This window comes from Loxodonta africana, chromosome 3 (assembly GCF_030014295.1).
Source record: "Loxodonta africana isolate mLoxAfr1 chromosome 3, mLoxAfr1.hap2, whole genome shotgun sequence".
In the NCBI taxonomy this organism is placed as follows: Eukaryota; Metazoa; Chordata; class Mammalia; order Proboscidea; family Elephantidae; genus Loxodonta; species Loxodonta africana.
Genome location: NC_087344.1, coordinates 47,194,917 through 47,220,268, shown reverse-complemented (window position 1 = coordinate 47,220,268; position 25,352 = coordinate 47,194,917). Strand labels below are relative to the sequence as shown.

Below are 25,352 nucleotides of genomic sequence, written 5' to 3'. Positions count from 1 at the left end.
AGACTAAATGGGCAGCTCCTGTCCGGAGGCGAGATGAGAAGGCAGAGGGGTACAGGAGCTGGTTGAATGGAAATGAGAAATCTGTGTGCATTCCATTATAGCAAGAGCAACTAGGGTCACATAACAATGTGTGTATAAATTTTTGTATGTGAAACTAACTTGAACTGTAAACTTTCACTTAAAGCACAATAAAAAAATTAATTAAAAAATAAATAACTTTTAAAAGCCTGGGGCTGATCTGAGCAGCCCTGTCAGCTACCAGCCACCACCTACGTAGAGGAACTATCCCTTTGGCAGCTTCCCCTGCACACACCATTCAACTGAATAGAAACTGAGGCTTGAGGGTCTGCCTGACCCCTAAGCCCCCGAAACAGGCCTTCCCTGGAGGCCTCTGAGGTATAGGTGCATGGGGCTGGGAGCTTCCGAAGGGAAGAGGCTGTGCCTCCCCGCTCTGACTGAGCACCCCCATCCCCCTGGAGCTGCCTCCTGCCCCTCAGATAGCATCCCCAAGGGGCAGAGCGGGGCTTCGCCTTCTGCCCTTGCAGCTGCCTACCGCACAGAGTGGTCACGAAAGTCTCATCTGAACCCTACACCCTGGGTGGGATGGGTGGGACGGTGGGCACTGCTTTGTCCCACGAGTACCTCCAGCAGTAGCTAAGGGAGCCCTCACTCATAAGAACCGTGAAAAACACAGGGCCAGAGCAGGCTCCAGGAGGGGAGAGAAGTCTGGCAGAGTAGAACTCCGGGGTGGCCTGGTTGGGGGCAGTATTTCCTGTCAGGGCTCCAAGTGCCTGATGGGAAAGGGCCCTGCTGTGGCCAAGTTTGTGCTCTCATGCCACCCATGGGCCGAGGGGTCCTGGCCGCCAAAGGCAGGGAGCTGGACCACCAGGGCCCCCCACCCCCTATCTGCGGACCCTGGCGTCCCATCCCTCCTTCCAGCGGCTTTTCCATCTGCAGTTTCCATGAGCACAGCAGCCTTCCCTCCACTTCCTCCTGCTGCTCCAGCCCCAGCGGCAGGCTGAGGGGTCAGCCCTCCCTTGAGCAATCCTGAGGCCTGTTTATCTTCTTGGACAAGAAAAAAAAAAAACACAGCCCTGTCATGGCTAAACAATGAGGAACAGAAAGCCCCTCATCAAGCAGGCAGGACAAAAGGTCACTCCCTACAGTTTGCAGGTCCCAAGATCAGGAGCTGGGCCAAACCACAGCCCTGGGAGCTGGGCCCAGGTCATCACAGGGGCCATGGCAGGCAAGCCGCCTCTGGGAAGCGCTGGGCCATGGAAGCCTCCAGAGACTTTGCGTTGAGTTGAGAAGGCTGAGACTTACTCCCCACCCCAAAGAGGATCTCTGATTAGCGGTTTAAAATGAGGAAATAAATTCAACAGCACTGGATTCACTCAGCATGTTTAGCAAACCCAATCTTTCAAAACGTGGGGTCCCCAGATGAATATGTGGTAATAGCTGATGCGAGTTAACGCCCATTTAACAGTTGGGGAAGCTGCAATCTGGTAGTGGGAGGCAGAACCAGGGAATGCATATATAAAGAAAGAGAAAACTGCCCGTGGGTCTAATAACAAATCTGTGCGGCAGGTCAGACTATGCCTATTTCACAAAAAAGAAAATCAAGGTGGAAAGAGATGAAGCCACCACCCTGGGTCTCCCAGAGACTGTGGGGTATTCCAGAGCGTTGTTGGTGGCAGGCTGCAAGGGGATTGGGCACAGCAGACCCTCACCTGACCACAGGCCCTAGAGTGGCCTCAGACCAGTGTCCGTAGCCCCTATGTAGGCTCCTTAACGTTGGGCTCACTCACTCCTCTTCACAGAGGAGGCACCTGCAGCTAAGAATAGCTCATACATACTGGGGGGTTCCTGGGAAGTACAAATGGTTAACACACATGGCTGCTAACTGAAAGGCTGGAGGTTTAGTCCACCCAGAGGCACCTCCTAAGAAAGATCTGGGGATCTACTTCTGAAAACTCAGCCATTGAAAACCCTATAGAGCACGTTTCTACTGTGACACACATGGGATTGCCATGAGTCGGGGTCTACTGGATGGCAACTGGTTACTGGTTAACATGTGTTGAGTATCTACTATATCCCAGGAGACTCTACATGTTAGAGCCACTGTCTGATACAGTCTTCTCAACTGTCCTGGTAAGCCAGAGCTCCTACCATTTCTCAGATGCTCAAAGAGGTAAAACAACTTGCCAAAAGCCACACCTGGAGAGCTCCCACTTCTGACATCTCCTATTCTTTGTTTTGTTTTATTGTACTTTAGATGAAGGTTTACAGAACAAACTAGCTTCTCATTAAACCGTACGCGTGTTGTTTTGCAGCACTGGTTACCAACCTCATGACACGTCAACACTCTTCTTTCTCGACCATGGGTTCCCCATAACCAGCTTTCCTGTTCCCTCCTGCCTTCTACTGCTTGCCCCTGGGCTGATGTGCCCCTTTAGTCTTGTTTTGTCTCAAGGGCCAGCCTAATCTTTGGTTTAAGGGTAAACCTCAGGAGTGACTTCATTACTGAGCTAAAAGGGTGTCCGGGGTCCATACTCTCAGGGTTTCTCCAGTCTCTGTCAGGCCAGTAAGTCTGATCTCTTTTTTGTGAGTTAGAATTTTGTTCTATGTTTTTCTCCAGCTCTATCTGGGACCCTCTATTGTGCTGGTACCCCTATTCTGCCTCCCTCCTCTTGGGGACACAAGTTTCCCCTCCTCCTGGACACAGACCCCAGACCCAGGACTCCAAACCAAACAGCCTAGCTTCAGCACCCTTCCCCATCTCTCCCCCATGCCGTCTCTATCCCGGGGGGTGATATGTTTGCCACCCCCCACTTTGAGTCCCAGCCCATCACTGCTCCAGGTTCTCAGCTTCAGCCCTCTGGGGAGGAAGAAAAACAAGGGCGTTATTGTTATTCCTTAAGCACCTACTGTGTGCCAGGCTGAGCTGCAAGCACTTTATGGAATCCCACATCAACCCCAAAAAGCAGGCGTACACATGTCCACTTCAGGGCTCAGAGAGACCAAGTCACCTGTCTGAGGTCCTCCAGGATGAAGGGGTGAATTGGGGTGTAAGCCAGGCTGGTACTCTTTCCCTGGCGAAAGCTTGGTCTCCTATTCATGGTGGCTGAAGAAGCCGGCTCCTGGGCTCCGCCTGATCCTTGAGTCCCTGCTATGCCACCAGCCCCCAGTTATTCACCTCCAGTGCTGAGCTGGGGCCCAAGCTCTTGTTCTCTCTCTTTGTCTCTCTGTGTCTCTCTCATGACCCATCCTCCCCACCCCCCCCCCAATGCAGGGGACCCCTCTCGGTCTTAGGCCAACATCCTCTGACCTCAGCTCTGACCTGTTTTCCTCGGTGACTACACAGGAACCTCAGAATAAGCCATACAGCAGGCAGGGCCATTCAGCACCGGAGACCCAGCTCTACCCAGAACTGCCGTCTGGACACTGGGCTCTAAGAGAGCCCATCCTCAGCCAGGCAGCTCCTCAGCGGTAGGACTGGGGCAGCCAAGGCTCAAAGGTAGGAATATGTGAGCCAGGAGGGTCAGATCAGAAGGCCGTGGTGAAAAGGAGGAAGGGGCACAGATGCAGGGACAGGACAGACGCATAGATCTTGGAACTGACAGAAGCCAGTTTTAACGGTGGAGGAAGTCAGAGGCAAAGGTGAACAAATTCATTCATTCATTCACTCTGCAAACATGTACTGCTCCCCTAAAATGTGCCAGATGCTGTTCTATGGGTTGAGGCTACGGCATTGAATAAGCAGACTCCCTGCTCTCAGGAAGCTGATACCCAGGTGGGGAAGACGTATACATAGATAGGATCAAATGGGAGGTGGTAATGAGAGCTAATAAGGAAAAAGCTATAGCAAATTGTGGGACCAGGAGCAACAAGGCAGAACACACTTGGAGTGTTCAATGCACAGCCAGGAGGCCAGTGTCACTGGACCAGAGTAGGGAAGGTGAGGGAGGTAGGAGACCAAAATAGCAGCAGCAGCCGTGGCAGCAGGGGTGGCTCCTTGTGAAAGCTTGAAGTCGGTACTATTATTATTCCCAAGTTACAGATGAGAAAAGTGAGGCTCAAAAAAGGTTTCCTCGCCTCCAGTGCTGTGTTTCTTCTCCGACATCGAGCTGGTATATACGTGTCTCCCACACCCCAGGAAGACTGTCATTCGACTCCCAGGTCTACCCCAGAAAGGTCCTTCCTTCTCACATTCAGTGCCCCTCTGCTCTGGATAGTAACCTGGCTTCTCTGTGCCTCAGTTTCCTCGCCTGTAAAATGACACATGATACCTCAGGCCCTTCCCTGATCTGGGTACTATAAAAAGATGGTGTCAAAAGCTTGGCCCCCTCCTGAGGCCTCAGAAATACTGAGTGGGTGAGGTGGGGTGAGTGAAGGCAGCCTGAGCAGGTGACCTCCAGGAGAATGGGAGCAGAGGTGTTGCCTCTCAGGTACACTGGGCAACTGGCCCCATAGGAGGGGCACTGGACTCGGAGTAGAAGACCTTGGACTTGAGTTCCCACAGGCCAGTTACTAAGACTAGCCCACCCAGGTCCTGGAGAATCGGGGGCACCACTTACCTTTTCTGAGCCTCAGCACTTTTACCTATAAAATGGGCATCAAAACACCTTGCCTGCCTCCTCCTGGGGTTGTGAGGAGCAGTGGGGTTGTGGGTTCTCAAAGACTCCAGGGAGGCCCCTGGGGGAGCTCTAAGGGGTCTGCGAAGCCCCTGAGTTGTTGATGTACGTTAAGGAGGATGAAAACTGGGCCCTTTCTGCCTTGGTTTCGGCTGAGAAACTGAAAGGCCAAGAGCAAAACCCTGAACAGCAAGTTTCCTGGTTCCAGGGAAGTGCTGGACTGCCCATGTGGGCCAAGAAGGTGCACCCTGCCTCTCACCTCAGGGGCAAGTCTGGAGAAGCTGACCTGTGAAGTTGTGGGCTCACCCATAGGCTGGCATTAGGCCCAATCCTCAAAGAGCTAGAATGCCAGGGACCACAGCTGGCCAGCTGCTAGAAGGTTGGGGGCCGGGGCAGGGGGCAGGGGATGGCAAGGGCCTGATGGGGGCAAAGGGAGGGTGTAGCTTCCTGAAGACCAGAAGCGAACGTCATAGGAATGCGACCTCGTGTCATCTCAAAGGGACTTTACTCAAAAGGAACACTTGGAGAAGTGATGGAACCCCAAAATAAAGAGCCCAGGTAGTGGGTGGCCAGGGTCTGTTAAGTGGCCGGCCAGAAGACTGAGTGTCCTCATGAAGGGATATTCAGCAAAGTGGTGGTCAGTCCCTGAAAGAAAGCGAGCCTCAAAGGCCTGCCAATGGCAAAATCAAGGGCAAAGATAAGTCTCAACTGGTATACTAAGGCTTACCTGGTAGGGCAGTTAGGACCTTTCCTACTTGCTGCTCCCTCTCCTGCCCATCCCAACCCCACTCTCACACTAGAAGACTCAGAAACCTCAGCTAGCAAATGGGGCTGGGAGTGACCTTAGCTCACGGTGGGGATATAAAGAAGAAGCCAACCTCTCGCTTGCCCCCAGGCTTCCAGGCCAGAACAGCCTGAGCAGAGGGAAAGCTCTTCAAATGAAGCCCAGGATTCAGACTATGAAACAAAATTCAAGGTTTTAAGACACAGTTAAGGTCCTTTGGTGGTACAAATGGTTTGCTCTCAACTACTAACAGAAATGTTGGCAGTTCAAATCCACCCAGCAGTGCTGCAGAAGAAAGGCCTGGCAAACTGCTTCTGTAAAGATTACATCCAAGAAAACCTTACAGAGCTCATTTCTACTATGTAATACATGGGGTCAAAACTGACTCGATGGCAATGGGTTTGCTTTTTTGGTTTATGACACAATTGTTGTGACCAGCAGTGCTTAGAGGATTTTTAATGATTCGAGCGGATTCACAGAGGCAGGGCACCCCCAGCATTTCTCTCAGGGGCACGAAGATCCAGCCCAGAGGTTTGAAATGGGCAGTGGGGGCAGGGGAGGTGCTGTTTTCTATGACCATCTTGTGCACCCGGCTCTATTAACCAAACCAAAAACAACAACAGCAACAAAAACCCAGTTGCTGTCGAGGGGATTCTGACTCATGGTGACCCCATGTGCGTCAGAGCTGAACTGTGCTCCAGAGGGTTTTCAATCGCTTATTTTTCAAAAGTAGATCTCCAGGCCTTTCTTCTGAGTGCCTCTGGGTGAACTCAAACCACCAAACCTTTCAGTTAGTGACCGAGCCTGTTAACGGTTTGCACCACCCAGGGTCTCCATTAATAGTCACATATAATTCTGGGCATATGTATGTGTTTCCAGAAAGATGGTCCATGGTTTTCTTCCCATTCAAAGAGGTCCATGAGCCCCAAAAGGTTAAGAGCCCCTGAGATCAGGGATGTAAAGGTTTCCAGCTACACATAAAGTACTGTGCTCACAAGCCATGTGGCCAGCAGTTAAAAATATCAAGATTTGTGTCCTCTCCCTCTCCACAAAGGTCCCTTGGGGCCAAAACCTCCCAAGCATGAGGTCCCCTACCTCTGACTCCCTCATCACTGTCACTCTCCCAAGTAGCATGTATGGTCCTCAAACTGAGTCATCCCAAACCCCAGAGAGAGGAAACTTACCCCAGTACAAGCTAGGGCTGTCCCAAGCACTTTCTTTCACAAGCATCAAACCAAAAAACTTGTTGCCGTCGAGTTGATTCTGACTCATGGCAACCCTGTGTGTGCAGAATAGAAGTGCTCTGTGGAGTTTTCAAGGCTGTGACGTTTCAGAAGCAGATCACCAGGCCTTTCTTCCCAGACGCCTCTGGGTGGGTTTGAACTGTCAGCCTTTCAGACAGTAGTCAAGTGCTTAACCATTTGCATCCCCAAGGGGCCATCCTCAGCACAACCTTGTGCTAAGAACAAAGATTACCCCCATTTTATGGATGAAGAAACTGAGGCTCAGGAAGCCATGTAGCCATTAAAAGATAGGACCAGGGCAGTCATGCAGGTCTGGGTGAGCACTCGGGGAATTAGGCAACCTGGCCCAGCTAATTTCCTGTTCCCAGACCAAGACCCTGTGAATATCCCTAAGCCGGTGGCCCTCAGCCCCTTCCTTCTCCTATTTATATAAATAGATAGTGAGAGAGAGGAAGGAAAAGAAGAGTAGCCCTGGGGAAGGAGGAAGGGGCGGCTACCCTAAAAAAAAAAAAAAAAAAGTCATTTGAAAGGACTGAAACTGTGGTGCTGGCTCCTTTTCCTTCCACCACTAGACAGCATTCTTTGGAGTCTTCAAGGCTTTTTAATTTTCTGGAGACCCCTCTTAGATGCCAGTACCCTTGGGAAAGGGTCATACTCCCAGCATCCATCCCCAACAGCACCCCTGGGCAGGGATCAGCTCGCTGCCAGCTAGAGCAGGAAGGGGACACGGTGGGAAGGAGGAAAAGTTTTGGGCTTTAGGGAATATAAGTTCCCCTCAAACTTACATATTTTTTTTTCCTATGTGTCAGAGAGGATATTTATTTATTTTAATTTGGTGGGGGCAAGGTGAAAATACACCAGCAAAACACACCAATTCAACAATTTCTACGTGTACAATTCAGTAACACTGATCACATTCTTCAAGTTGTGCGTTCTCACCGTCCTTTTCCAAATCATTCCGAACCATTAACATAAATTCACCTTCCTCTGAGGTTCTCATCTAACCCTTCAGGTTGCTGTTGTCAGTTTGATCCCATATAGATAATTCTTTAAAAGAGCACAGTACTAACTAAGCTAAATTATTGTTTGGTTTAAATATAACTTTAGGGTATAGTTTCAATTTAAAATTTAAAAGATTACCTCAGGGCAACAGCATAGGCGGAGGGGTTCAAACCTACACTTTTCACAGAGCTAGACAGACCCATAACGGGTGTTCAGACCCAGCAGGAACACCTACTGTGTGCCAAACAGTGCTGAGCACATTCACACACATTCTCTCATTTTATCCTTGCACTAACACGATGATGGGAGTATTACCCCATTTTACAGGTGCAGAAATAGAGGCTCTGGGAGATTCAATGCCATGTCCAAGCCCATGCAGCAGTGAGTCGCTGACCACAAGCTAGTCGCAGCTACATCTGACTCCACGTCCAACACTCCGGCAATTTTACACCCTATGATCTTGTCCTGCTCCCTCATTTTACAGATGAAGGGCTCAGAGAGGGAGAGTGGCTCCTCTGAGAACACACAGTGACCAAGGCATCATAGGCTCAGGACTCTTCCAGACAACAGGGTCTCCAGGGTCCTGGGGGCAGATACTGCAGCTGTGGGAGGGGGCAGAGGCGTCTGCTCAGTGACCCAAAGACCCTCACACAATGCACACCGGAAACCGTCTTTAAGCAATAGAGAAACCACGTCATTTGCACGGCAGGTCCCTGGCCCCTGAGTGTGGTGGTAGGCTCTTAAGGCCTCAGTCTTGGAGGGTTACAGGCGCTCCATGAGCTGGTGGGGTACAGCCACATCAGGCCAGACCGTCACGGCGACAACAGACTAGGCGACGGAGGCTTGTCTGCCGTCACGGAGAGAAGCCGCGTCTGCGTCAGAAAGGACCAACCACATCACAGGCAGCAGCCCGGAAGTGACACATCCCACTCCCTACCTGCTGCCTGTGATGGTGCTTTAGAAGTGATCCAGGGGCAGACAGGAAGCCTAGGCTGGTATCTGGTTCTCTAAGCCTAAAGGTAAAAAGACACCTGGGTGCGGTCCCTTTACCCAAGGAATGCCGCAAACCACTCCCCCGCCGCCCATACTCACACTCCACCAAGGCCTATCAATATCGCCTCCTAAATCTCCACTATGGTCCCCTTTTCCCCACCCTCGGCAGCTTTTGTCAGCTATGGCTTCCTCACTCTTGTCCCCAGCCTTCCGTCCCTTTCCAGATGGGCCCAAAGCTACCTTCCTACCTCCAAGTCTGATCCTGTTTAAAAGCTATCATTGGCTCTCACTGCCCTCAGGCAGGAACATAGCCTCCTCCGCTTGGCACCCGGGCACCACATGCCAGTGTCTCCACCTCGTCTCACCTCCTTGGCATCATCACTTTCACTGTCTAGAATACAGAGAAGCATCTGGTTCCCTCCACTCTTCTCCACACCTTTCTCCTGCCTCCCCCTCTGCCCACACAGAGGTCCCCTGGCTCCTGAGTGTGGTGGGAGCACCCCCACTTTGCAGGGCTCATTCCTAGCTTCTTTCAAACGATTCCTCCATCATCACTACCAGAAAACCTCTGAACCCCGAGCTGGGGTCAGGGTGCGTCCTGGGGGCTCCAGTGGCAACCCGAGTAGACATCTATCCTGCCCAAACCACCTTTTGGTTTAATTAGCTGTTTCCCTTGTGTCTCCTCCTCTAGACTGAGCTCCTTAAGGGCTTCCTCTGCACACCCTTGAATGACCTCTGTCTGAGCCAGATGCCAGGTTTTAATTCCAGTCCTGCCATTCACCAGCCTCAGTTCTGTCATCTATAAAATGTGGACAAAAAAAAACAGTGTCCAGCTCATGGAGCTGTTATAAGTCACCAAGTCAGTGGTGTAAAGTGCTCAATGCTGTGCCCTGCCTGCAGTCAGTGCTCACAGTTAACCAGTGTGTTTATTACTCATCACTCCACACCCAGCCCTGGGCATGGCCCACAGCAGGTGCCTAAGAGATGCTGATTTGTTCAACAGAAGCAAACTTTTAATTTCCGATTTGTTGAAATGAGTTGTGGCTAGCATGACTGAGAACGGGAAAGGAAATGGGCTTATTATAGAGACGGGGGGAACATCCCTCGTGGGGGGAAACCGAGCAACAGTTTTCAGATAAAAGCCCATCTCAGCCACCTGAGGAGTTCCCAGGTAGCGCAAACAGTTAACACACTCCTCTGCTTACTGCAACGTTGGAGGTTTGAGTTCACCCAGAGGTGCCTCAGAAGAAAGGCCTGGCAATCTAATTCCAAAAACTCAGCCATTGAAAACCCTGTGGAGCGCAGTTCTACTCTGACACACATGGGGTCACCATGAGTCAGAGCTGACTTGACAGCAACTGGTGGCAGCCACCTTGATCACCATTACTTTTGGGCCAAGGTTTAAGCACAGAGGTCTACAGCCCGACTACCTGGGTCCAATCTTGGCTCTCCCCCAGTAAGTTGTGAGACCCTGGGTAGGTAGTTTCACCCCTGTGCCTCAATTTCTTCTTGTGTAAAATGGGAATAATAATAGGTGCTTAGTGCACGTAATGCATCAGACTCTTGCCTGGTACCCAGGAAGTACCCATGAATGTCATCTTGTAGCCCTTGGTGCACTGCACTCTCTCCTTTGTTTGGAGTGTCTCCCAGCTCCAGTGGGAAGTGACAAAAGAGGGACACTTTTACTCCCACTTTTCAGGTGAGTAAGCCAAACCTGAGAGAGGGGCTGGAGGGGTCCCCAGGTGTGTTGGCAACAGGGCCAGGCAAGCCCCCAGGCGTCCTACCCCCAGTCCATTGGGGACACATTCTTTCTCACATCTGAACTGACAGAGTGAGTCAGGTCTGCCCAGTCTCATGCCCACCCCAGCATGGCCAGGGGTGACAGAAGCCAGGCTTGCCCTGTGGCTGGCCACGAGTGCTCCAGGTACACAAGAGGCTGACACTGACAAGAATCAGGACACTTGCCTCTAGATGGGGCAGAGCTGAGGCCAGAGGGCCCCCCTCTTCTTCTTCTGTGTTTCTTCCTTCTCCCTGAAGCCTCTTGTCCTCTCCTTCCTGTTCTGCAGCCACTCCCAGCCCAGAGCTCTTGCCTAAACCACTGCAATAGCCTCCTAATGGGCCTCCCTGCCTCCAGTCTCCTCATCTCATCTGTCCTTCACACTGAAGCCTGCGTGATCTTCCTAAAACACTGGCTGCCTCCAGTCACTCCTCTGCTCAAAAACTATCAATGGCTCCCTATTGCCTGACAGGAGATAAGTGTGGTACCTGAGAGCTTTGACTCTGGAATTAAGGTGCCTGGCTTTGAATTCCTACTTATTAGCAAGCAGCACTGAAGGAATTTGTCTTCTTTTTCTTTTTTTTTAAATCTTTACACCTCATCTGTAAAATGGGACTGATAACAGTACATACCTCATGGGGCTGTTGTGAGGATTAAATGAGAAAACACCTGTAAAGTGTTTAGTAAATCCCCCCAAAATGATAGTTGCTATAATTTTTCAATATAATTGTCATTACTACATCCATAAACAGGCCCCAAACCAGCTGATGGCACCATGTGCCCTCACAGCCCCTAACAAACTTTTTGCTCCAGTTAGGATGGTCCAGGCTTGTTCCCTGCCACTCATTCCTCCCTGTCTTTCTCTAAACCATTCCCCCACCTGAGATCCACTCATCCCAGTCCTGCCCAGCCTTTAGGGCTCAGTGTTTTAGAAGGACCCCTGTATGGGCATTGCCGGAGGAGGGCCTGGAGGAGGGCAGGATGGGGTCAGAGTATTTACCAGTCAGGAGGGTGAGAAGAAAGGATGAAGCCAGTGATCAAGAGGCCAGGCCAGGACAGGAAGAAAGTAAAGCCATTAGGAGAGGGGCGATGGCCAAGGAGAATGGGGAAATCATGCCCTGGGGTGCAGGAGAAAGGGCTCGAGAAAGCTGGGAGGACGTGACAGGAAGGAGCAGGGCTCTGAGGCTGAGATTCCAGAGGAATAGCAAATTGGAGGCCAACAATGGGGTCACCAGGGAGCCTGTGAATTACAGGCAGACGTCCAGGCTACAGGTCAGCAACCAGGGGGACAGGCGGGGGCATCCAGGGAGTCCCACTAACTAAGGCACAGTCCTGAAACCCCTTCCCCAGAGAATTGTTGTCAAGTCCAGAGCTGGGCCAGATCTGGGCCTTCTGAACCAGGACCACCTGGACACAGGAGCTGCACCCCAAGCCTCACACAAAGTCACCAACTCCCTCTACCCCCTCCTTCCAGCCTGTCACTTGCAGCCAAAGGATTCTAAAGCTGGGGCGAGGCTGGGGGTGAGTCCTTGCTAATCCCAATTTACAGATGGGGCAGCTGTGGTTTAGACAGGAGAAAGGCATCAGCCAAGTCCTCCCTGAGTCGGAGGCCGAGCCAGGACTGGGGCTCAGACCCCAGACTCGCAGCCTCACACTCACTTGGTCCACTCCTGCAGCCTCTGGCATCTCTCATGGACAGGACAGCCCAGAAGATATCCTGCACAGAGTCTACCCACTCGTCCCCAAATCCCTTCCCACTCGGGCTCATACCCCCAGGCCCACTCAATTTCCCGAACCGTGGCCACATCAGCCATGCCCACTGCAGGACCAAGCTCAACTGAGCCAGATGAGTGGGCCACTGTCTGGATGACAAAAGAAAACAAACAAAACCCCCTGGGGATTTCTGCCCCTGTCTCAGGTCAGAGTGGCTAGGTCAGTCTAGGGCCAGGACCCCAAAAGGGCACTGAGAGGTGGCTTGCCAGGCCTCTCAAGGACAGCCAGCGCTCCTGAAAGGGATTCGCCCCGTGGCCCCGCTCGTCAGTCTGTGCTGTCAGTTTTCCCAGCAGGACGTGCCCACTAGTGTCTGCTACTTCACGTGGGAGGGCAGCAGTCCTGTCTATCGGGGACTGAGAAGTGGGGTGCAGCCTCCTCTCCCAACATTCAGCCTTTGGTGCTAAATAGGTGGCTAACGGGCCTTCTTACTCCAGGAATGGGTCAATAAGCTAGTGTTCATAAACCTCCAGAATTGACAGTGGGAGATTTAGTCTGTTTCAACCACTGCTCTTCTGTGAACAGAGGCTCAGAGAGGAAGGGTGACTTGCCACGGTCCACCTGGAAAGCAGGGCTGGAGTCAAGACCAGCTGGGAGCTGGGATCCTGGGAAGCCACTCCACTTCCTCCAGCGTTGCTCACACCTGGGGGTTAGGGGAGGCTGAAGGAAATTAACTCTTTCAAACCCCAGGTGGTAAATAGGTGCTTCCTCCTCCAGGGCTCACAGCCCAGTGCCCCAAACCACAGTGATGTCACCACCGTGAGTGATATCACCAAGCGCCACGAGTGGTGGAAAAAGACTGAGCCCCAGAGGGGTGGGCCCCAGGCTCTGAGCCCTACCCAGGCAGTCAACAGCTGGGCAGGAAGAGATGAGCACCCCAAGATCTGGGCTGTAAAGGAGGAAACAGGACTCAGAACCAGGCCAAGGGGCGTGTTCCCACCACCGGTGACACAGGGCTGCTTCTTCGAGGAAAGCACCCATCTGCACAAGGCTTCCTCTAACCTGTGGGTTCCCAGACAGCGGGCCCTTCACTGCATGCTGACGCTATGGACTTTCCCATAGTCTGGGGTCCCAAAGGGTCTGGGTTCTGAACTTGAAAAGGTGCTAACTAGGTGGCAAGGGGCCAGGAGGCAGGAAATCTGTGAACTCTGTTCTGCCCGAGGGTTCCAAGATGACAGGCAGCAAGGAATTCTTGAGTCAAGCAAATAATTCCAGCCAAAGCAAGTGGGATTTAGGTCAGCAAGAAGAGAGGCTGGGAAACAAAGCTATTAACAGTGAGGAATGCTGGGCTCTCCTTCCTGGAAGAACTTTAGATCTATTATCCCATTCATGGCCTTTGTCAAGCACACTCAAAGCTAATACTTCCCAACATTCCAGGGACAGCATTGGGACCAGTGCTGTTAGGTCCTATAGTGAGAGATGCTTAGGCCCAGAGAGGTTAAGGAACCTGAGCAAGACCACACAGCAAGTTGGTCACAGTGCCCAGATGGGAACTCTGGTCTCCCAACACCCAGCCCAGTGCTCCTTCCTCTTGGAAGTGACTTGGAGGCTGAGAGATGGACGACATGACCTCAGAAGAGCCCCCACAGAGCTTCCCTTCCTCAGGGTCATGAGCATCACAGAGGTTAGAAATGGAAGAGGCTTTAGAGACTGTCTGGAATCAACCCGTGCCCATTTAACACACGGGAAAGCCGAGGCCATCTGCATCCTCTTCAGACAGGCCACAAGATCCCTCCATACTATACCAAATGCACCCCTAGCTCAGCCCCAAATGGCATATGGCAGGTGTCACTCACTGAAAGGGGTGGGAGGGGCAGGGGAGTGATTTCCTGACCCTACCACCTTGGCCACACGCCGGCCAGGTCCTCAGGCCAGGCAGGCAGGCAGGTGGTCTGAGAAGCTCAGCAAGGGGGCATGGGGCAGGAAGCAGAGCCGTGAAAAGGTAGGCAGGAGGGAAGTTGTTCTCAGGGGTGGGCAGTAAAGCCATCTGGGCAGGAACTCCAGGTAGAGGTCTGCCAACCAGGCTGCTAGACCCTGCAACTCCCTGGGTGGTCCCTGCCTCCTGGGCCTGAGCACCCACCCCATGACCCAGAGGGTCAGATCAGGCCCCGCAGCTGGTGAACTTCACAGCCCATAAAGCACTCAAAAGAAATTTTTTGTTTGTTTGTTGTGGTACAGGTATAGATAACAAAACCTATGCCACTGGTATATATAACAAACCCCACGCCGTCTCAACAATTTCTACACGTACAGTTCAGGAACACTGGCCCATGCAGCATTTTTAATCGTAACAACCAGCCAGTGGAGGGGGGGCGGATAATTCCCATTTCACAGATGAGGAAACAGAGGCTCCCAGAGATGAAAAGACTCGCCAAGGTTACGTACATAACCAGTAAACAGCATTGTGAGGGTTTGCGCGGAGGTCTGTCTGCTTCAGAGGCCTGGGCCCTTCCTCTAAACCATCAACACTGCCTGCCTGTGCCAAGCAGAGGAGGATCCGGAACCAGAGCCATGACATCTCCTCTTGGCTATGTTCTCCCCAGAACACTGCTTTCCCCACCCCACTCCCTGACTTCCTTCCCTGCCTGCTTTCCAGACAAGTCACTTGCCCCCAACCCCACCCCGCCCCCGGCCCTGAGTCACTGCCCGTGGGCTGCCCCATCACAAGCCAGGGAGGGGGATGAGAGGTGAGAGCACCTTGGGGAGAGCACCTCTAGCCTCAGCAGACCCAGTATAGCAGGGGAGGAGCCCTGAGAAATATCCCAAAGAAAGAGACAAACTAGGGCCCAGCTCTGCCGCCACTGGCTTCGCAAACCCTCCTGCCTCCCCATCTGTAAAACAGGATTACTGAAAAGGTCAGATGGATATTTTTTGAAGTTCATTAATATTTATTGAGTGCCTACAAAGGGCCAGGCACAGAATGGGTCTGGGTTTGTTCCCTGGGGACATTTGGCAACGTCTGGAGACATTTCTGACTGTCACAACCAAGGGGAAATAGCGGGGAGAGGTCAGAGGAGCTGCTGACCACCCTGTGATGCACAGGACAGCCCCCCAGAACCAAGAATTATCCAGATCACAAAAGGACAAATACGGTTTGAGACCACTATTATAAAAACTCATGAAAAGGTTTACACACAGAGAAAAAAGAATTATCCAGCCCAAAATGTCAACAGTGCTGAGACAGGAAACCCCTAATCTAGGCTACAGGTCTGTAGCAGTGAACAAGTCTCTGCCCTGCCCGAGTTCACATTGTAGCGGGAAGATACAATAAAAAGCGAAAGGAATGCAACAGGTCTTGAGCGCTGTATAGGAAAGCAATGAAAGTCAAGGGGAGGTAGTGTACCTGATGGTGGGCTTTTGTTGTAGGCCAGGTGCTCCAGGAAGGATATATTTGATTAAAAGGAAGTAGGGGAATGAGACTTGCGGATATGGGAGGGAGGAGACAGAGATTTGAGGAACAGAAAAGCGGCTACTGTGAACTTGTTGAGCACAGCAGAACTGACTGTCTCTCTCTCTCTCAACACACACACACACACACACACACACACACACACACGGCACAGCTGGCATGAGAACTTGTCCTTCCCCCCACAGCTATTGTTTGAGATACGGTGGCTTTATGTTTACGGTGATGGGAAAGTTGCCAATGGTAGATGATGGCTGCACCCAGGATTAATGTAATTAATTTTGCCAAATTGTACACCGGAAAAAATGTTGAATTGGAAAATGTTGTATATATATATATATATATATATATATATATATATATGCCCCCCAAAAAACCACGGCCATCGAGTCAATTCTGACTCATAGTGACCGTCTAGGACTGAGTAGAATTGCCCCACAAGAGTTTCTAAGGAGTGGCTGGTGGATTCAAACTGCCAACCTTTTGGTTAGCAGCTGTAGCACTTAACCACTGCACCACCAGGACGCCATATACACATGTATGTGTACGTGTATACATAGATACAGTAACAATTTAAAAAAGAAAACACCTCTTCTGCCATGAACAACCCTCTGATCACTCCTCTAAGAAGCGCTGAACGGTCAGGACCATAAAATGTTGCCCAGCCCTGGGGTGGGACAGTGCCCAGGAGAGTCCCAGGACTACAGTGAGGTCCACTTCCTGATGCAAGAGTCCCAAGCAGATTCTCAGTTTTATATGTTCCAATGCCTTTCCCATCCACTCGGCCCCACGAGGAGCGCAAGGTGGTGTGTACTCTGTGCATCCACAGGTGAGAAAACAGAGGCTCTCCAGCTTGACCCAGGTCACAAAGGCAGCCAGGGGCAGAGCCCAGGTCTTGTGGCCACCTGGCAGTGTGGATCCTGAGGGCTGGGGCTAGGTTGTGGTCATCTCAGGGTCCCCAGACCCTGGCACTGGACTGGCCTTAGAGTAGGTGTCCACGAATGTCTGGAGAATGAATGAATGGCACTGCCTCAGGGTGCCTGGCCACCTGTCCACTTCCCTTTGTAAAGGATGCCCAACCACCTGGCCACACTCTCAGCCAGCACACAGATGTCCCCTCTGGGATGTGGGCAGGTATAGGTGAGAGGCACCCCACAGGCAGCAGGTACCACAGATTGCCAAACTCCACTCAAAAGGCTAACATCTCTAGGCCTACCTGGGAGAAGGGACGGATTATCCAACAAGTAAGGTAAGCACGGTGCAAACAATTTCACATTTTTTCACCACATCAAAGATTCTGCTTCTAGATATGGCTGGCATCTGTCTCTCTCCCAACTCCACAGCACCTTCCTGCAGAATCAAAGCCTCTTTCTAAATTTACAATCCCTGACAGGGGTAGATGACCCAGAAAGCAAGGTAAACATGGGCTTACTTGTGTTTAGTGACTAATCTGTAGTGAAAAATTTCCCTTGGGTTTCACCACATCTTTGACGTTCACTACAGGTGATCTGGTAAGCAAGGTAAGCACTTGTGGATAATCCGTCCCTGCCTGGGAGCTCCCAACCTCTCAGCCAACCCAAGCTGGCCCAGCTCCCTGGGTAATAAGGAGCAAAACATTGGCCCCCAAGTCTCAAGCCCTCCAGAGACAAACTAAGGCCCAGCAAGTAGAGACCCCGTCACCCTCCTCCTTAGCAACAAGCAGACAGCCAGACGGCCAGGGTCCTGCCCATCCCCAGCAGAGGGCACCAAGCACTCACCTATCCCGCCAGCTTTTCTGGAATTTATCTGTCAAATGAATGAATGAATGGCCAAGTGAATTTAATGAATGATGCATTCCAGATAGGCTGGTAATACGGTTTTTAACAGAGGCAAAAGCCCAAATGATAAAGTGAGTTTGAATCACCTGCCAAACGTAGGTCTCCTTGGGGCTCTTTCTGCTCAATTTAGTAAAATCCCAACATTACTGAGTAACCACTGTGTGCGAAGGACTGGGCTGGGGGCAGAAGTGGAGACATGCATACTGGGAAGGCTACAATGAAAAGAGCTTTGGAAGCAGGCAGACCTTTGTTCAAACCCACCACCCCGACTCCGTATCTCTGTGATCCTGGGAAATCTCCTAACCTCTCTGAGCCTCGGTTTCCACATCTCTAAAAGGCAACAGCATCACCCACCTCTTAGGTGGTGCTGTAAGTGAGATTTCAGGGAGATTCTATAGTAAAGTACCCAGCACAGTGCCTGGCACTTAGTAAGTGTTCAACAAACAGGAACTAATGTGATAATAATGAAGAGGAGGAGAAACCCATGGTCCCTGCCCTCAAGGAATCTTCTATCTATTGAGGTAGATAAGACATAAGGAGCCCTGGTGATGCAATGGTTAAGCGCTCCCCTGCTAACTGAAAGGTCAGTGGTTCGAACCCACTCAGCAGCTCCAAGGGAGAAAAGACCTGGTGATCTGCTCCCATAAAGATTAAAAGATTACAACCTAGGAAATCCTATGGGGCAGTTCTACTCTGTCATATAGGGTCGCTATGAGTCAGAATCTACTCAAGAGCACACAACGACAACACACAACCTACTTTAAAAAACAGAATGTAATCTGCCCTAGAGAGGGGCAAAGGGCTCTGAGAGTTGGGAGAGAAAAGGATTAAATCCAAGGGGGAGAATGAGGAAAGGCTTCTTGGAAGGGGTGGCATTTGTGAAAGGCCTTGAAAGAGGATGTCAACACAAAATGGGGATGAGGGGCATACTGCAGAGAGGGGCCGGCATGGCAAAGGCAGAGTAGGCAGACATGACGACCATCCAGTCATCCGTCTCTCAGGGTGTGAGGTCCGTGTACAAGAGGTGGGAGAAAGGATCCAGCACCTCACTGGCACCTGGGATACCTGAGGAAGTTTCTGTCTCAGCCATTGGGAGCCACGGGAGGCTTCCCAAGTGGGAAGAAGGCAGTCCAGGCTTGAGGAGGGTGGTTCCAGCAGTGCTGCCCAGGAGGGGTCACTGGGAGCAGGGGCAGAAGGCCTTTGGCAATTGGCAGGGGCTTGGGGTAGGGGGGGCTCTGACCTGATGAGGGGGCTGCTGTTCAGGAGGGGAAGGGTGTGAGCCACACTAGAGAAACACCGCTCAAACAACTCCAGGACTTTGGCCAGGTATCCTGCAGAGAAGCCCCGTGCCTCCTGCCCCCTGAGGCTCACATACCCCTGAAGTCACCCCAGAAAGCCCAAATTAGCAGCAGGAAGCCCCCATCAGAGACCCAAGTCTATGGCAAGACCCTGCCAAGCTGCTGGAGACCACAGCTGCCAGCAATCCTATCTACTCTCAGAGCTGGCACTCTCCTGGCCCAAAGTTCACCCAGAACCTCCCCTGCCTTCAGGACAAGCTTTGGGACTGCCCCCAGGAGCCCCCTCCAACACCCACTGTGGATGAGTCAATTCCAGTCCAACAGCCCCCATCTTCCACTCTCAAAAACTGGACTCTAAAGATGTCTTTGGTTTTGCATCAGCAAGTCCCCTTCACATGTCGCCACAGAAGCCAACACCACCTCCCCACCTTCCTCCCCATCGAGACATCCAGTTCCTTCTAGGCAGGATCACGAGCCAGGGGTTGCACGCACACCTCCTCCCTGGCCAGAAGAGTGACCCGCGCCCTTCCATAAAACACAAGGGGTCCTTTAAGTTTCGGTTTTCCTTCTCTGTAAAATGGAGTTACCCTACGTTACCAAACCATGGTGACAGCCAAACAAGGAAAGGACATTGAATCTCTGCAGATTCTCCGTTGCCACTCAGAGCACTACTGTGGTGGGTGATGTTAGTTTTGAATAACAGCTCTGGGGTCCCTTGGAGGCCACCTCCGCCTTGATAACTAGCCCAGAAGGTCCCCCTCACCTCCTCTGTCCCCACAGCTCCAACACAGGCCCTTCCAGGATCTCAGCCTGGGAGGCTGGAAGACACTGTTGCCTTCCTCTCACCCCAGAGCCCACAAAGAACAGGCTCTGAAATGGTCCCTGGGAAGGGATCTGGGCAATGGAGGGGAGAGAGCCCTCAGTCCCACTATGCCCTTATTAGGCACTGACTGCACACCTGGCCCTTTTGCTCAGCCGGGCAGCCCTGGTGTTTCTAACAAAGAGGAAAACCATAGCCCAGAGGAGAGGAAGTCTTCTGAAGAGGGTGCCAGGACCTGGCCGTGGGGGTAGCACCCCGACAGCGACCCTGCCGGTGGGATGGCATGGTCGTGGTAGTCGCAGGAGTAAAGGAGGGTCCAAGGTCTAGCGGGGATCTCGCCGGGGCCAGCTAGCCGGCCCCAAACGCCCTGGTCTAGGCTCTGGTGGGTGGATGCGGAGCCCCTGCCCCGGGATGCACCCCTTCGCCGCGGGGCTTATGGGGACCAGAATTCCGCCCGGAGCGATTTCAGGTCCCCTGAAACCTCTCACCTCTGTCAAGGCGCCGCGGGAAAGCGCTGATGGAGCATCTGGGGGCTGCCCATGGGTCCCCACAGGACCGCGTGAGACACCCGCTTGGGCCGGCACCGCGACCCAGAGCTGCAGTCCGACAGCCAGCGCGGCCCAGAGGCCCGCGGGCACCATGATACGGGCGTCGGCGGCGCGGCGGGGAGCGGCGGCGTCTGGCGGTGCCCGTTGGCCTTGCACGTCTCTCCAGGCTCGGCTCTGCGCGCTGAGCTCCTTCGCCTCCGACTGAAAGCGAAAGCAGGCGCCGGCGGCCAGCCTAGGGAGATGGGGGAGGCCAGGGGCGGGGCCACCCCCCACCCTTCGCCTCGGACACACCTCCTCATCGTCCTCCCATGACGTTCGCCCCTCCTCGCAGCCGGCAGCTGGACACCCAGACCCGACTTTTACCCCTAACAAGGCTGAGCCTGACCCAAGCCTGCCAACCCAGCACTGGGTCGATACCCACAGTCCTACTCCCAGCCGTCAGTGACCCCTCAACGTCCTTCTAGAGCTCCCTCCCCTTCAAGTCACCCTTCCCAGTGCGGGATGGGAGACCTTCACTGGAGACAGGCTCCCACCAGGTTTGTGGTGGCCCTGAGGCTGTGTCTCTCAACCTGCCCTGCCTCCACTTACCCTTTCCACAGGCCACCCACTCCCTGGGAGTGGGACATGGAATTTGGAAACATTCCACGATGCTGACACGCTCTGGGGGAACCAAAGGAGTTGTCGACCATTCACTCTTCAGACTCTAGAGCCAGACCACCTGGGTCTCTGAATTTCTGCTGTTCTGAGGGTTAAAAGAGCTAAAACAAACAAAGGGGTTGCCCTCAAGTCAATTCGGCTCATAGATACCCCATGTTTAGAGTGTAGAACTGCTCCGTAGAGTTTTCTTGGCTGTAATCTTTGTGGATGCAGATCACCCAGGCCTTTCTTCAGCTGCACTACTGGGTGGGTTCAAATTGCCAACCTTTAGGTTAGTAGCGTAACACAAACTGTGCCACCCAGGGACCTAAAGATATATAATACAGACAATACAATGTGTGTATGTGTATGGGTGTGTGTGTTTGTAAGCATATATGTGGCTTAAACACTGTATAAGTATTAGTTGTTATTACCGTTATCCATTTGTTCATTTATCCTTAAACATTCATCAGGCCCTTCTCAGAGTAAGCCAGACCCCACTCTGCACACCTTTTGAGTTTCCATCCAGGTGGCTGGCAGGTAAACAGAGGCTGGGACAGAAAGTCATCCAGGAAGCTGTGGGGGCCACAGAAGTGGCTTCCCTAGAACTCACTTCATGGCTAGACACCCACCCTAGCTGCCACCTGCTGCTTCCTTCATGTGCCAACCCTACCACTAGGGCCACCCTGCAGAGCCAAAACATATTCTCCCAGTCCAGGCATATGGGGGAGTCCTTGCCCTGGCACACAGAGCATCTTGAGAGTGAGATGCTGCCCTATTTCCCTGTCCCTTTGCCCTAGGCTGCCCCAAGAGGTGTAGGGCACTGTGCTCTGGGCCACCAGTCCCCATGATGAAGACAGCAAGGACGGTACTTCCAGGCACTGAGTGAGGAACTGGGACGTGACCTTCTCGGAGGATGGAAAATCCCACCCCCTGGTCAGGAGGCTGGGAAATCACCTGGTTCCCATGTATTTCTGAGACACGGGCTGTGCTGAGGGTGCAGCTAGCGCTGTCTACAACCTAAGTCTACAGAGAAGGTCAGCCACCAAAACAAGCACAAAGACTTCCTTGCAAGCCTCACCTGGGAACAATTTTAAGGTTTCTCAGGTCCAGAAGAGCAAGCCAAAGTTTAGGAGTAGAGGTGTCCCCCAGTGGAAGAGCGTATGGTTCTCCTTGGATGTCCCCCTGGCACCTCAAACCCAATTGGTCCAGCTGGCTCAGTCCCTCCAACCAGTTCCTTATGCCAACTTCCCCATCCCAGCAAATGGCCCCATCACCACCCAAGCATAGGAATCCTCCTAGGATCCCACCTCCCACCACGACTCCCAAACGTAGTAACAGTGAACTCTGCAAGAGCTGGGCTCCACGGGGTGGGTGTCAGTCAAGAATGTTGCCCAGTCCTGCTCCACCTTTATGATTATTGTTGCAGCCACTGTGTGCTTTGAGTGCCTCCCAACCGAGGGGGCTCATTTTCCAGCACTATATCTGACAATATTCTGTTGTGATCCATAGAGTTTTCATTAGCTGATTTTCAGAAATAGGTGGCCTGGCCTTTCTTCCTAGTCTGTGTTAATCTGGAAGCTGTGCTGAAAACTATCCACCATGGGTGACCCTGCTGGTATTTGAAGTACCAGTGGCATAACTTCCAGCATCATAGCAACATGCAAGCCACCACAGTACGACAACGTGACAGACGACTACTGAGCAATGATGTTAGAAGAAGTAAAAGAACAATCAGGAGGAGGAAAGATAACCCTGAGATTAGCCACTGCAAGAAGCCAACATCACCTCTGGGGCTGGAGGCTGTGTAACCAGGGCCAGGAACCAGGGCACCTGGAGGAATATGGAACCAAGGAGGAGACATACTATCCTGGCTTCTGCCTTCCTCCCGCCCCCCAGTCTCCTACCTCCCATTGGCCAAACCTAAGACAGGACCCATTTGGCAAGGGAACCTGGGAAATGTAGTTTGTAGGTGTCAGCTCACCTTAATAAAGGGCAGCGCAGGGTGGGTGGCAGGAAGTGGAGCTGAGAACAGACAGATAACCAGCATAGGGTGTAGGGAGGAAGCCACACTCCCTGTGAAGCTTGCTTGGGACACCCATCCTTTCCCAGCCTCTCATGAAATCTTGGGCAGGTCCTAGAGTTATTCCAGCCCCTCTGAAGCACAGAACCATCCTGCGGTTTGGCTCAGATCATAGAATTCAGTCCTGCCCTGGGAAATAATTACAGGTCTGGTCTTCTCCTATCCAGTGTGGAGCTTCTCCCCTTCTCCACCCAGATGGCCCAGGCTGGAAGCCTACGCTGGGGGAGAAGGACATGGTGATGTCTCTTTTGACTCTGCCAGATATGACTGATCCAGGCCAAGCCCAGGGGAAAAGGTTTAGGGGAAACAGCGTTTCCTGGCACTACAGTTGTCGTCTACCTCACATTGGGGCCCTTGGAAGGCAGTTTCTGGATCCTTCTCTCTGGGAGCACTTTTGCAGGTTTTTTGGAGCTCTTCCAGCTGATTCCTCGGACCATGGCTCACCCGTACCTGCAATGCCTGAGCCTCCTGCTGCCCACAACTTACCACATGCCCTTCAGCTCCTCCATCTAATAATGGTCCTATTGGCTTCTCCTGATGAGGCCACCACCAACAGGAAGCCCTTTTGGTTAGAGTCTCTTTCGAGGTGGCCCAAGGCTGACTTCCTCCGTAGAGCCCACAGTGGCCAGCCCTTTGCACTGCACCTGTAGCAGCATAGCTCACGCCGTGTACCTGTCTCGCTCCAGCTCTGCCACTTCAGGCCCACCTAGCCACAGGCTCTAACACAGGCCACAAATCTTTATCACTCACCTACTGTGTGCCAGTCATGTCCTGGTGCTGGGGACTCAGCAGTCAACAAAGCAGACGGGAATCTCCCATCAGTCTCGTGGTCCCTAAACTCCCAGTTATACATAAGCTCTCCCAGTGGTCCCTTGTAGCCCCTCCTCCTTGACCCCAGGTAAGGGGAAGCACCCCTCTACCCCCATGAGGGGCAGCAAGGGGCGGTCTGCACAATGGTGGCTACTTCCCCAAAACCCTTTGTCTTGGTGTCTCCAAACTGGTTGTCTTATTTGTAAAGGCTGGAGGTGGGCAATGACAAGTTCTGCCTGAACCATTTTCTATCCTTTAGCATGGCCTGCACAGGTGGCCCAGGACTCACTCTTCAGGATGGGGGATTGATCTCGGCACCCACCATATTTGTAGCTGCCACTGGGAACTCTGCTAAAACTCAGCAGCAGTGGGGATGTGCCACAGTCTGGGTCACTTGGTCCCTCTCCTCCTGCTCCACAGCCCCACTCTGGCTCTGGGCTCAGCCATCTCTCAACCGCAATGCTCCAGTGGCCTCCCAAATGGCCTTCTGGCTTTCAGGCTCTGGCCCTCTAATCTGTCGTCCACACTGTGGTCAATGCCAGCTCTCAAAGACATAACATAGCATGTCATCCCCCAATCGTGTGGTTCTCAGCAGGTGATTTGGCCCCCTGAGGGAACCTTTGCTAATGTCTGGAGATATTTTTTATTTTCACAGCTTCGTGGACGGTGATACTGGCATCTAGTGAATAGAGGACAAGGATGCTACTAAATAGCCTACCATGCACAGGACGGCCCCCACAACGAAGTCAACGGTGTTGAGGTTGAGAAATCTTGCCCTACCTCATAACTTGCCACAGCTTTCAGAATTGAGTTCAGCCTCCTCAGCCAGACCCTAGAGGCCTTCACCACTTAGCCCAGCTGGCCTCCCAGGCAGACCTCCTGCACGCCAACCCCCAACTCCATACCCTAACCACCCTGGGCTCCCAGAGTAACCCCGAGCTCCCCGCTCCATGCCTTTATCCATGTGAGTTCCTCTGCCTGGGATCTTTCCCTCCTTGTTTGCTTGGTGATCACCTACTTGTCCTTCAAATTGCAGCCCAGCCCTCTCTCCTCTGTGAAATTGCCCTTGATCACACCCCACCAACCCAGGCAGAATACCAGAGCCATAGTTCTTCTATAGACCTGTAGCGTTAACACTCACCTTGTTATCGTTCTCATGTCCCTCTCCTCTCTCAGTAACCCCCTGAGCTGTACAGCAGAAGACAGGCCTGGCGGTCTGCACCCACAAAGGTTACAGCCAAGGAAACCCTATGGAGCAATCCTACTCTGTAGCACACGAGGTCACCATGAGTTGCAGTCAACTTGACAACAGATTTTTTGAGTTTTTTTTTTAACTGTGTGCCAGGCATTCTAGTGGACAGTGTGGAGGAGTCGCTCTCCAGCCTTAGCCAGCGCCAGAATCATCTGGAAGGCTTGTTAAACATGCAGGTTCCCTGGCCTCACGTCCATGTCCGTCAAGGGCCTGACTACTGGCTTTTTGAGGAGCCCCCAGGTTACTCTGACTGACGGAGACTTTTAGAGATACACTGCCTAACACAGAGGTGTCAGCTGTGGCCAAGGGCGGTTTAGAAGACTTCCTGTGGGCAGTGCAGGGAGGGGCTGCTTGCACCATAGGGAGGTCTCAGTAACATTCTTGCTGAGTTCTCCCCCAGGCCAGCTCCTTCTGACCCAGTGTCCTTGGAGCTCAGTGCGATCCTGCCTTTCAGGGACTGCTTGAACAGCAGGGTCCC

The 25,352-nt window shown here is 52.5% G+C and overlaps 1 protein-coding gene across 1 annotated transcript in view; it reads right to left on the bottom strand.

Annotated features, from left to right (window-relative positions):
* The window catches only part of TNFRSF1B (TNF receptor superfamily member 1B), a 59,474-nt gene extending 38,966 nt beyond the window's left edge, over positions 1-20,508 (bottom strand). Inside the window, exon 1 of the mRNA XM_064281294.1 lies at positions 20,034-20,508. Coding sequence (XP_064137364.1) covers positions 20,034-20,186 — 153 coding nt within the window. The 5' untranslated portion in view covers positions 20,187-20,508. The remainder of the gene's footprint in view (positions 1-20,033) is intronic.
* Positions 20,509-25,352: the final 4,844 nt, after the last annotated feature.